The 12,812-nt window shown below is 37.7% G+C and overlaps 1 protein-coding gene across 1 annotated transcript; it reads right to left on the bottom strand.

Moving 5' to 3' along the window:
• Window positions 1-7,211: 7,211 nt before the first annotated feature.
• Window positions 7,212-8,138, bottom strand: Or9i1 (olfactory receptor family 9 subfamily I member 1). Its single transcript, XM_027944763.2, has one exon. The coding sequence runs from the start codon at window positions 8,136-8,138 to the stop codon at window positions 7,212-7,214; it is 927 nt and encodes a 308-aa protein (XP_027800564.2).
• Window positions 8,139-12,812: the final 4,674 nt, after the last annotated feature.

Here is a 12,812-nt window from a genome sequence, read left to right as displayed (position 1 = left end):
CCAGGGAGCTACCTGGCTCTTTTCACGATATGGAGACACAGCTAGACGGCACTAGCTGTGAATAAGAAAGTGAGGCCTCACTAGACACGGAATCAACTGATGCCTTGACATTGGACTTTCCAGCCTCTGGAATTATAAGAAATAAGTTTTTGTTGTTGAACAGCACACAATTTATGCTAGTTTGCTTTAGCAGCCTGAACCAATGAAGATAAGTGTTGATCAGGTGTGCAGGTAATTGTGTCCAACCATCATGAACCAACATCTGTGTGATCCATTCTTTTCTTTTTAAAATTATAATTATTAAAAGAATGATCACTTACTGTATGCCTGCTTGTGTTCCACATATTGTATATATATTAGTTTTGAAGTCAGCAAACCATGGCTCACAGTCTAAATGTGGCTTGCGGCCTATTTTTGTAAAAAATGTTTTATGGCTACCTAGAGATGCTTGCCTATGGCTGCCTGTTCACAAAAATGGCAGACCTGAGTGATTGTAATGGAGATTGTCTGGCCTGCAAAGCCTAAAATATTTACTATCTTCTGACCCAGTTCAGAAAAAGCTTATTGGCCTCTGCTTTAAACTTAACTTTTATTTTACAAGAAATATAGGGAGAGTGTCATGTATTAGTTTTCTATTGCTGAATAACAGCTTACAGTTAGCAGCTGGTAATGACCACAGGTCAGAAGTCACAGCTTTTGGTGATGATTCTTCCTCTTCCTCCCACCATCCCTTGGCTTCTTTACCAGTCCCTAATAGCCCTGTTATACTTTCAGTTTCAGGCCATTTTTTTTAAAAAAACTTTCACATATGAGATAAAAATATAATATTCATCTTTCATGTCTGGATTATTTAGTGCAACATAATGGTTCCTAGTTCCATCCATTTTCCTGCAAATGACAGGATTTCATTGGTATTTATGGCTGAATAATATTCCATTGTGTTTATATACCATATTTTCTGTATTCATCCATCTGTTGATGGGTGCCTAAACTGATTTCACAGCTTGACTATAGTGAATAGTCAATAAACATGGACATGCTGTTGTTTCTTTTGTATGCTGACTTAATTTCCCTTGGACACATACCCAGGAGTGGGAAGGCTGGTTTGCCCAGTAGATCCGTCTTAGTTTTTTGAGGAACCTCCACACTGTTTTCCAAAGAGGATGTGCTAGTTTACAGTCCCACCAATAGTATATAGTGGTTCCCTTTTTTCCACATCCTCATCAGCGTTTGTCAATTTTAGTTTTTTTTTGGTAATAGCTATTCTCATTGGGGTGAGATAGAACCTCATTATAGTTTAAATTTGCATTTCCCTGATGGCTAAACATATTGAGGGTTTTGTTACATATTTACTGACCTTTTTATAAAAACCTTTTTATTGGTGCATAATAATTATACATAATAGCGGGATTCACTGTGACATATCTGTACAGGAACATAATAACATCATTTGACCAATTTCATTTTCCAGTATCTTCCCTTTTCCTCCCCATCCTCTCTCCCTTCCTCTGCCCTCATGGTCTCCCTTCTATTTTCATGATATCCCTTTCCTTTTTTTCTATCCAGTTTCCACATGGGAGAGAAAACATATGACCCTCTATTTTCTGAGTCTGGTTTATTTCACTTAACAGAATGCTCTCAGTCCCATTTGTTTTCCTGTAAATGACATAATTTCATTCTCTACTTTATGGCCAAATAAAGCTCCATTGTGTGTGTGTGTGCGTGCATGCACGCGGGTGCACATGTGTGTATGGGCCTGCACACATGTGTATCTGTCATTTATCCATCTATCATATCTATCATTTATTCTTTCTATCTATCTATCTATCTATCTATCTATCTATCTATCTATCTATCTATCACATTTTCTTTACCCACCTGTCTGTTAATGGACACCCAAGTGAGTTCCATAACTTGGCTATTGTGAATTATGCTGCTATAAACATGTGTATACATGTATCTCTATTGTGTCCTATTATTTTGAATAAACTCTGGACTGTATGGTAGCTCCATTCCTAGCCTTTTAGGGAACTTCCATGCTGATTTTCATAGTGCTTATACTAATTGACATTCCCACCAATATTGATAAGAGTTCCTTTCCCTCCACATCCATGCCAGCATTTATTGTTACTTGTATTCTTGAGGATTGCCATTCTAGTTGGAATGAGATGAAATTCTCATCATAGTTTTGATTTGCATTTCCCTGATTGACAAATATATTGAACATTTTTTAATTTTTTATTTGTTGGCCATCTGTACTTCTTTTGAGAAATATCTGTTATGTTCATTCAATTTCTTTAGATCATTTGTCCTCTTTTTGATTGGATTATTTGTTTTTTTTAATGTTGTTTTCTTGAGTTCTTTATATATATATATATTGTCTGGGTTCAATTTAGGTGATATATTGATTGATTTGTATATATTAAATCTTCCTTTTTCAGATAAGCAGTTGGCAAAGACTCTCTTCCATTTGTAGACTGTCTTTTTATTTTGTCGATTGTGTTCTTGGATAAGTGGAAGCTTTTTAATTGAATGCATTCCCATTTTTCACTTTTGTTTCCTGTACTTCCTACTGAGGAAGTTGTTTCTTGTGCCACTACCTCGAGGGGCTTACCCTGTTTTTCTCTAGTAGTTTTTGGTCTTATCCATTTTGAGTCAAATTGGTCTGAGTAGTTTTGGTCTGATCCATTTTGAGTCAAATTTTGTACAGGGTGAGAGATAGTGGTCTAGCTTCAAATTACTATAAGTGAATATCTAGATTTCCGAGTCCAATTTACTGAGAGGCTGTTGTCCTTTTTCTAAAGTATATTTTTGGCAATTTTGTTGAGAATCAGTTGGCTGAAAATGCATGGGTCTATTTCTAGATTTTCTATTCTGTTCCATTGGTCTGTGAGTCTGTTTTTAATGCCAATACCATGCTGTTTTTATTACTCTTGTTCTATAGCATGCTTTGAAATTAGATATTGATATACCTCCAGAATTGCTCTTTTTGCTCAGGATTGTTTGGTTTTTGAAGGGTCTTTTGTGCTTTTTGCATGAATTTTAAGATTTTTTTTCTCCTAGCTTTGTGAAGAATGTCATTGATATTTTGATGTGGATTGCATTGAATATGTAGATCGCTTTGGGTGGTTTGGTTGTTTTAACATTATTAATTATCCCAACCATGATTATGAAGAGGTTTTTCCACCTTCTGTTTTCTTCAATTTCTTTATTTAATTTTTGTAATTTTCATTGTAAATTTCCTTAGTTAGGTTTATTCCTAAGTTTTTAATTTTATTTTTTTTTTGTGGCTATTGTGAATGAATTTATTTTTCAGACTTCTTTATTGGTAAATTCATTGTTGGTGTATAGAAAAACTTCTGATTTTTTATTGTTGATTTTGTATTCTACTATTTTAATAAATTTATTATTCTAAGAGTCTTTTAGTGGAGTCTTTGGGATTTTATAAGTATAGAAATAATGTATAGAAACGTATTATCTGCAAACAGTGAAAATTTGACTTCTTTTCATATTTTTATGACTCATTTCTTTCTCTTGCCTAATTGCTCTGGCTAAAATTTCTAGTACTATGTTAAATAAGAGCCATGGGCATGTACATATTTATCTTGATTCTTGTCTTGGAGGAAATAATTTTAGCTTCCCTGCTTTCAGTATAATGTTGGCTACAGACTTGTCCTATACAGACTTTATTATGTTGAGGTATGATCTTTCTGTATCTGGTATTTTTCTTCTGGACTTTTATCATGAAGAGATGTCAAATTTATCAACAGCTTTTTTTGCATATATGGAGATAATTCTGTGAATTTTGTCCGTGGTTCAATTTATGTGATATATTGATTGATTTGTATATATTAAATCTTCTTTGTATTCTTGGAATAAAGGCAATTTGATTGTGACATATGATCTTTTAAATGTACAGTTGAATTCAATTTGTGAGTATGTTTTTTGTTCATCAGGAATATTGATAAATATATTTTTCTTTTTGTTGTGTCCTTGTCAGGTTTTGGTAGTAGGTTAATGTTGGCTTTGTAGAATGAGCTAAGGTGACCTTTCCTTTCTATTTTATGGAATAGTTTGAGGAACATTGATGTCTGTTCTTTAGAAGTTTTATAAAATTCAGTAGTGAAGTCCTTTGGTTCTGGGCTTTTCTTTGTTGGGAGACTTTTATTAATGATTCAATTTCAATGCTTGTTAAGGATTTATTTAGGTTTTTATATCATAGTTTTATATATACACTGATTGAACCCAGGGATATTTAACAGCTGAGCCACATCCCCAGTCCCCTTTTTAAATTTTTTTTATTTTGAGACAGGGTCTTGTTAAGTTACTTAGGGCCTCATTAAGTTCCTGAGATGGGCTTTGAACTTGTGATCTCCTGCCTCAGTGTACCAAGTTGCTGGGATTACAAGTGTGCATCACTGTGCTTAGCTAGGCATATATTTTTCAAAATATTCCCTAATGATCCTTTGAAGTTCAGTGGTATCTGTCGTAATGTCTCCTTTTTCAACTGTAATTTTGTTTATTTCTTTATTTGGCTCTTCCTTCTCTTCCTAAAGATTGGTTTACCTAAAATTTTGTTTATTTTTTCATTTCAAAGAATCAACCCTTTGTTTCATGGATCCTTTATATTGTTCTATATTTATTACATTTATTATTTAATATAGAAAAATTAAAAGAAATAAAGAATAAAAAAGAAAAAAAAACAGTCTTACTTGCCAAGGTGCTTGGATGAGGGCAAGGGCAATTATGACCTATGTGGACCAAAGCTTCTCTCTGGGTCTTGAGCTGTGTGCTCCTGAGGAAAAAGCTAAGCATATGGGCTTTTCACCACCCTCCTTTGTTCAGCCGTGATGCCCTCCAGAGATTAGCCAGAGTGATTTGTGGTTGAAGGCAGTTTAAATTTTTCTCAGCTGCTTTGCCTACTGGAATAACCTAGTTGAAAAGTGGAACTCCTCATGCAAAGATTCTTCTGGAGCTTTTTAGGCTGCAATGCTGGGGGTGGGCCAGGACAGACACCAGCATTATGGTGTGTACCCAGATGGTTCTGAGGGTGGGAAAGGCCACAGAGCCATAAAGATCTGTGCCGAGATGGGTGTGGTGGGATCTGTGAGATCTGCCATCCTTGTTCATGGTGCCATCAGACTTGCCCACGCAGAACGCCATGTGGCTGTGCACGCCACTGAACTCAGAAGGCAGGTTCTCCAAAGTGCCTTTTGTTCCCCTCTCCATCACACTCCACATTTCCCACAGCATAGAACTCTTTAGCAGTTTGACTCCATACCCTGAGCCAAGACTGTCTCATGGAAGTCCATTATCAAAGGAGAGCAGTTGAATGGCTGCAGGGTCACAGAGATAGGAAAATTCAGATGTTTCTGATTCCCAAAGTGATTCAAGCTCAGACAACAGGGCCCTTTTCAAGATGACTCTGGATTTAAGCACTCTGAGAATTCCAGTGCTCTCCCATGGCTACCCACCTCAACATTCAGCTAGCTACATATCGGTTGTTTTGGTTTTATCTTGGGAACAATCAGGCAAGAAGTGGGTTCCTCTATACTGCTATCTTGCCCTTTTGGCTTAGCACATCAAATCTCTTGATTAGTGGTATCTTGGCATGGACAGCCTTGATTTCTCCCATTGCTTCCATTTTGTTTGACTTGATGCCACTGACCTGAGCCTAATAAAAACTAAAGACAGAAGCAAGTCTTAGGTTGATTAATTTAAGAAGATTCTTGAGTCCTCAACTTTGCTTGCTCCTAACTTTGACTTAAACATGGCTGTGGATCCTGATCTCACTGAAGTTCATCATCTTTCATTTCATTGAAACAGAAAAATGATTTCAGGGTTTCTTAGTTCAAATGCTTTAAAAAGAGATTAGGTTCATCCAGCTGTCTTTTGTTTGAGGGAAGTACATAAATGAAAAAGTTGAAAGAATGTAACCAGCTTAAATATTAACTGCCTGCTGTGTCAACAAGACAAGTTATGTGACACAAAGCAGCTTTCACACATTCAGTCTGGGCCACGGATAGGTCTAGTGCCACATCTTATCTAGAGTTGTCCATAACTCATTTTGGAAATTTCCAGTGTAGACATGTTGAATTGTCACACAAATATTATTATATTCTAGTACTTAATAGCTCCTTCTCTTGAGGTGAGATTATCCATCCTTATTTAGCTACAAAGTCTTTGTTTTTTTGGAATGGAAGTTTAGAGACAGAATCTATGCTTTGGGATAAGCCTAACTAGGGGGTCTCCAAGGACTCTTTTTTGCTATTTCTATTTCTGAAGCACAAGATTATAAATACAATTTTCTTTGAGGCTCTGAATCTCTGAATTTTTCAAAATGTGAACCAAGTAATGAGCAAATTCAGATTTCTAAATAGCAATAGTCTTTATAAATTTATAGCAAGATCTTTGCTAGAGAAGGTGATATGTGGTTCGGCTGTCTTTTATATCCCTCTGAGCCCTTTGCTTGCAGGAACTGTTCATGAGGTAGGCAGTGGGTGAGGAGAGGAGGCAGCACAGTGTGCTTCAGCAGCCAGAGCTGAGGGAGACCCTCCCAAAGGTAAGTGGCTTAGTGCTTCCTGAGATATCAGCAGAGCAAAGAGGCCAGAACCACAGAGCCAGTGAGTTTCCAGCTTGCAAGGCCGTTCGCAAATTCCACCATGGCCTGAGCAGGAAGGAAGACACTAAGGGGCAAGACACCTTAATGGTGAAGAGGGAGACCTGTGTCTCAAAGATCTCCTTCCCTGGGCCAGTTAGAGTCTCAGTTCTATTTTATATAGTCCTCCTGCTAATTGAAGTGATCATTCATTTATATATTAAAAGGAAAAAGGAAGACCAATTATTAGCTCAATTCACAGGGGTCCCCAGATGCCATCTTTGACAAGAACAGGGTAATGGTTGATGGGAGCCCAGAGCAGAGGGAAAGAGTGGCAAGCGTTGGAGTGGTGAACTTCAGGATTTCTAAGTTATGACATCAGAGAGTGGCAGGACTGTTGAGTGACAAGGAATGGGCTGGAAGGGGTATTGCTGGTTAAAACTTCACAGCTTTTGTAGTTTTTCTCATGTGCCTGGTGGCCCTGGTCTGCCTTCTCTCCATTCATGCCTATAGGATGCATATAGTGCTGGAACCTATTAGGATATGTAGCCATGGGAACAAAATTACCTAGGATGAGAAGTCCTCTCATTTCTACCTACCCTCTCTGGGACACCTAGACTCTACCAGTGACCTTTTTGAAGGCAGCTTTCACATCCTTGTTCCTCAGGCTGTAGATCAGAGGGTTCAGCATGGGGATGACCACAGTGTAGAAGACAGACACCACCTTGTCTTCCTCCAGGGATTTTCCTGAGCCGCTTCGTATATACATGAAGATGAGGGTCCCAAAGAAAAGGGCCACAGTGGTGAGGTGGGAGGTGCATGTGGAAAAAGTCTTGGCCCTGCCCCCTGAAGACTTCACCCTCAAAACAGCCTTGATGATGAGCACGTAGGAAATGAGGATGACCAAAGCATTGGTCAAAATCACAAAGTTGCCAAAGAAGACAATGATGATCTCAGTGTTCATTGTGTCACCACAGGCAAGCTTCAGCAGGGGCGGGAGGTCACAGAAGAAGAAGTTGATCCGGTTGTCCTCACAGAATGAGAGGGAGAAGGTGCACGTGGTTCTCAGGATGGCCCCAGACATCCCACAGACATAGGCTCCCAGCACCAAACTCCAACAGACTCTGGGATTCATGGCCACAGTATAGAGCAGAGGGTTGCTAATAGCTACATAGCGGTCATAGGCCATCACTGCCAGCAGGAAACACTCTGTACCTGCACAGATGGTGAAGAAGAAGAACTGGGCAGCACAGCGGCCATAGGAGATGACCATTTTGCCTGTGGTCAGTGTGGCCAGGATCTGGGGGGTGATGACAGAGCTGTAGCAGGCATCTAGCAGGGAGAGGTGGCTCAGGAAGAAGTACATTGGGGTGTGGAGCTGGCCATCCACTCGGATGAGAACCACCATCCCCAGATTCCCCAGAAGGGTGACAAGATAGAGACTGAGAAAGACCAGGAAGAGGGGCGTCTCCAAGTTGGGGTGGTCAGTAAAGCCTGCGAGGATGAACTCGGCTACTGTAGTGAGATTATTCTTGGCCATGGATTCAGTGTGGACTGTTGGTCTGAGGATGAGAACAAAGAAAATAACAAAACAAACAAACAAACAAAAAAAAAACAAAACAAAACAAAATTTTTAGAATCAGGAACAGAATCTTTTTCTCTATGGTAGAAGATGAGTTTATAATTCTGAATTTAGGTATAGAGTTTTTTTTTTTTTTAAATTTTTCTTTAGAAATCCTGAACCCGGCTAATTCTTCTTGAGCTTCTTCTGCATTGTATGGAGCTGAGAGCCCTGAGTTGGTGCTTCTGATTCAAATTAATTCTGCTTCATCTTGGTGATTTCTGTGGAGATACAAGACACATGATTCTCAAGTTTGGAAGGGAGCAAAGTGACATGTATTCTAATCCCATCTGGGGCTGGAGTCCCTCTCCTGCATACCCCGTGTGGTCATTTAGTTGCTACTTGAGCCTCCATCTGCAGACAGCTCCACCGGTAATTCTCTGTTTTGGACCTGGATTCTTCCTTTCTGTACCTTCCACCCACTGGCCTTAGTTTTATCCCTTCCAGACATGCAACAATTTTAATCTCTTCTTACCATCTGTTCAGAAGGTGGAAGATGATGATCTTCTCATCATGTTGAATAATTCCTTACTGTATACATTGACATATTTTTTTCTTATTATTATATGATTATTCAACCAGGCAGTTGAAATTTCCTGGTCAGTTAGTGATAATTAATAGATAAAAATTGTTTTTCTCCACTTTAATCTTTACCACTCCAGCTCAGAGGTCATCATCTTCACAATATTATTTTTTTTATCATTTAGAAGACCATGATTATACTGGGGTGTGGAGCTGGCCATCCACTTGGATGAGTACCATCTGACTTTAGGAAAGTTATCTAACACGTTTGTGCCTCAATTTCTCATCCATGTTGCAGAAAATGTGTGCCTATACCATAGGGTTATTTTGGACTTTAAATAAGTTAATACCTGTAACAGGAATGCTACAGAGTCCAGCTGTTGAAAGAGCTGAATAATGCTAGCTAATGTTATTTTTGTTATTATCATCAGTCTTAAACAATAACTATTGACTTCTTGTTCTGAAAAATAATGCATTCCCTCAAGTAAATTTTGTTATATTGCAATTTGTCTATATCTTTAATATTATATTTGTTTGTATATATATATCCCTATGTGTGTATATTTTTTTTTCTTTCAGTAATTGAGTAAATTTGGACTCTTACTAAGGTGAAAAAGTCATTTCCCTATCGTTTCTTCTCTCTTCCTTTCTACCCCATTAAAACAAACAAATATTTTATTCCATTCATGTGACAATGTTTTCTATTCTAATTAGCTCTTCTATACTTTTCTATGGGTTGATTATGACAATAATAAGAGGCATTTCTCTATTATTATTACATGCTTGTCATGCACTAAAAGACTAAATAGCATGATAGAATTTGTAGAGGAAGCAATGTCACTAAAATTTAGCTTGAGGACAAGCTTTCAAATATCAAGTGAAATGAATGTTCTTTTCTTATACTTTACCAGATGCTCAAAATAATTATATTTAGTTTGTTTTATATTTGAGTCATGGAAATTTTTGCATTCCCTGTAATTTTCTGTTGTCACTGGGCACAGATTGGGGTCACATTAGAGTGTGAGTGCTTGTTGCTGGCCCCTTTCCAAGTCCATCCAGAATCCCCATTAAAGTGCCTAAAGTCCAAGTGATGCTTGAGATCTTTGCCTGGAAATCAGGATTCATACCTTTTTTCTTCAATGTCATCTCTACTGTTCTAGAACTTTCCATATACAATATATTATACATCCTGGCAACAATCCTACTGGACAAGTGACATTTGTCTCATTTGTGGATGAGAAACAGATCAGACATGTAAAACTAGCTGTTGACCTCACATGTGGAGGGGCAGGGTCCTCATCCAAGACTCCTGATTCCATTTTCTTACTTTGCTCCCCTGAACCATTTCCCTGCCCTCCTAGTACCACATCCCCAACTCTTTCATGTTGGCATCTGCTAATTCAGAATTATTGAATCTATAACCAGATCTATAAATATCAAAATTAGTTTTTAATAAATTCTTTTTCATTAGTACAACTATTAACAGCTATACTACACGGGATCGCCATTTTGATAAGACTCATGGTAGTAAAAACTACTTACTCATCAGAATACCTCTTTTTTACTTTCTTTCATACATTTTTATATTCATAATCATCTGTCATTGCTTTCACATCCCTGTGAAATGGACATGACTGGTCGTGCTATCACTTTGGTGATGAGAAAACTGATGCCCAGAGAGATTAATGACTTCTTCAAAAGTCAAGGAGTGAGTTGTCTGCAGACCTGGGGAGAGCAGGCAGTTCTCCTGGTGACCATGGGAGCACTGTTCTATTTCCAGTTCTGCCAGGATCTTCCTGCAACAGGTTCTGAACTTGTGATGAGGCCCTGAACCAGCTTGGGCATCTATAAAGTCATGATAGCTTTGTGGATTCCACATGTAGAGACTCAAGCTGCACACACTTTCATGAAGGGGCCAGGGGAAGCTGCCCTTGAGTCCACAGCATCCTCAGGGTCTAATCAAGGATCCCTAGTAGAGGAAGACATTGTCAGTCACACACAATGCTCCATGCCACCCCAGCAGCAGGGTTCAGGGATGAGTCAGCCTCGTTGGAAACCTATCTTGGGATTGTTCAAGCTGGGTGGTTGCCATCTCTATGATAGGAACTGAACAGCTAAAGAAACTTCAAAGGGTTTCTTCCTCTCCTTGGGCTTCACTCTATTGTGAAGACAATGGATCTAGATTATATGGTCATCTTCTGCCTTTACAACCCAGGATCTTATGACTAAGTGTACAGGCTAAAGGAGGCTCTTGGATGGGTTTCCTAATATCCATACTATTAGAAATATGTGCACTAATTACTGATTAGATATGTACTAATTATTGATTAAATATGTACTACGTACTGATTAGATAAACTGTGAAGGCACTATTCCAAGTGATTTGTAATTACTTAAACATAATATTGTGGGACCTTAGGTCTGAGCTGAATGATTCATACTCTCCGGTTCCCGATGGCGGTCCTCATTGCTCAAGGCAAGGCACTTCTTCATTATATTTTATTGTCTCTGGGCTTCTCACCCCCTCCTCATGCCTTTCCTTGTCCTCATGGGTATTCCCTCTACTATATTTGAAATGCAGGGCTGGGGTCATAACTCGGATGTAGGGTGCTTGCCTAGCATGTGTGAGGCACTGGGTTTGATCCTCAGCACCACACAAAAACAAATAAAATAAATATATTGTGTCCATCTACAACTAAAAATATTTTAAAAACTTAAAACATAACAAAATATATATCCTTCCACGTTTATTCTTTTTATATTTATTTACAGGTATGTATATATTTAAAAATACAGTGGTTTAGTTATGTTTTCAAATTTACACGTGTGATGTTGTGATACAAATCACACTTTATTTCTTTTTCCACATCCACCATATTTTTTGTGATCTTTTATGTAACATAGGCAACTTTGTTATTGGTGACTTCATTATCATCTTTTTTGATATGCTTATAGCATATTTAACTGATCCATTCTGCTAAAGACTTTGAATACTTTGCATGTATTATCTTATTTAGTCCTTGAAATAGACCTTTAAGCAGCCTTTATTATCTATTTTTACCAAAGAAGAATTTAAACCTCTAGTAGATTAATTGGTCTAAACTCAACTTCCATGGGAGGATAGAATCAAGAATGATTTTGGAGTCTTTTTTTGTGATCTAAGTTTTTTCTTCTTTTCCTTTTTTATGGGTTGGGACAGACTTAGTTGTACCATAATCTCTTTTTGGAAAAACTTCTTAACCTATTAGAACCTCAATTTCCCCAAGAATAAAATGAGGACAGAATAATGATTTTTGAAAACTTAGAATGGATTTTTACCTAATGGTAAATTTTGCTTATTTTCAAACAGAGAAATTTGCAAGATATTTTCCAGAAGGAAAAATGGCAGGACCTGGCTGGCGACGCCCAGTTTTGTATGATGTTATTTAAGAAAGGTTTGTGATAACATCAACTTGGATTGAGGCAAGAGCAGAGGGAGTAGAGGTCTTTGATTCAGGTAGACATTTAAAGACTTTTTTTCCTTTTTAACTTGACAAGAACATTATGACTTAGGGGTGTTTGCCCTTATTTTATAGATGAGGAAACTGAGGCTTGGAATCATTAAGTATTTTGCTTGAGATTTCACAGCTAGAAAGAAAAAAATATTTAGATCCTTCACTGGTTCTCTGACCCCAGTTGAATGACTAGGCTGTATTACTTTTCCAAATACTGGTAGCCATTGAACATCTGCTGTCTGTCAATCATGATGTTACACATTCTACACACATTATCTTATACAAATCTCACAATGCTATGAAATTTTGTACTGGAGCATACTAAGACTCTGAGTAGTTAAGTCTCTTACCCAAGGTCACATGACAAGTCAGTAAAGAAACCCGGACTCTCACCTAGGTTTATATTATTCCAAAGCCAGAGTTTTAATATGTATAGTTAGTTCTCTTACCAGCATAGATATAGAAAACATAGTAATTTACAGTGACATGTCTTTTATAAACTCTACACTTTGTAATATCAACTTCCCATGAAGTTATATTTTCTAAAATTGACCTAGTGATACATAAACCCAGAGAG

Source organism: Marmota flaviventris, chromosome 9 (assembly GCF_047511675.1).
Source record: "Marmota flaviventris isolate mMarFla1 chromosome 9, mMarFla1.hap1, whole genome shotgun sequence".
In the NCBI taxonomy this organism is placed as follows: Eukaryota; Metazoa; Chordata; class Mammalia; order Rodentia; family Sciuridae; genus Marmota; species Marmota flaviventris.
This window is presented reverse-complemented; position numbering and strand designations above follow the sequence as displayed.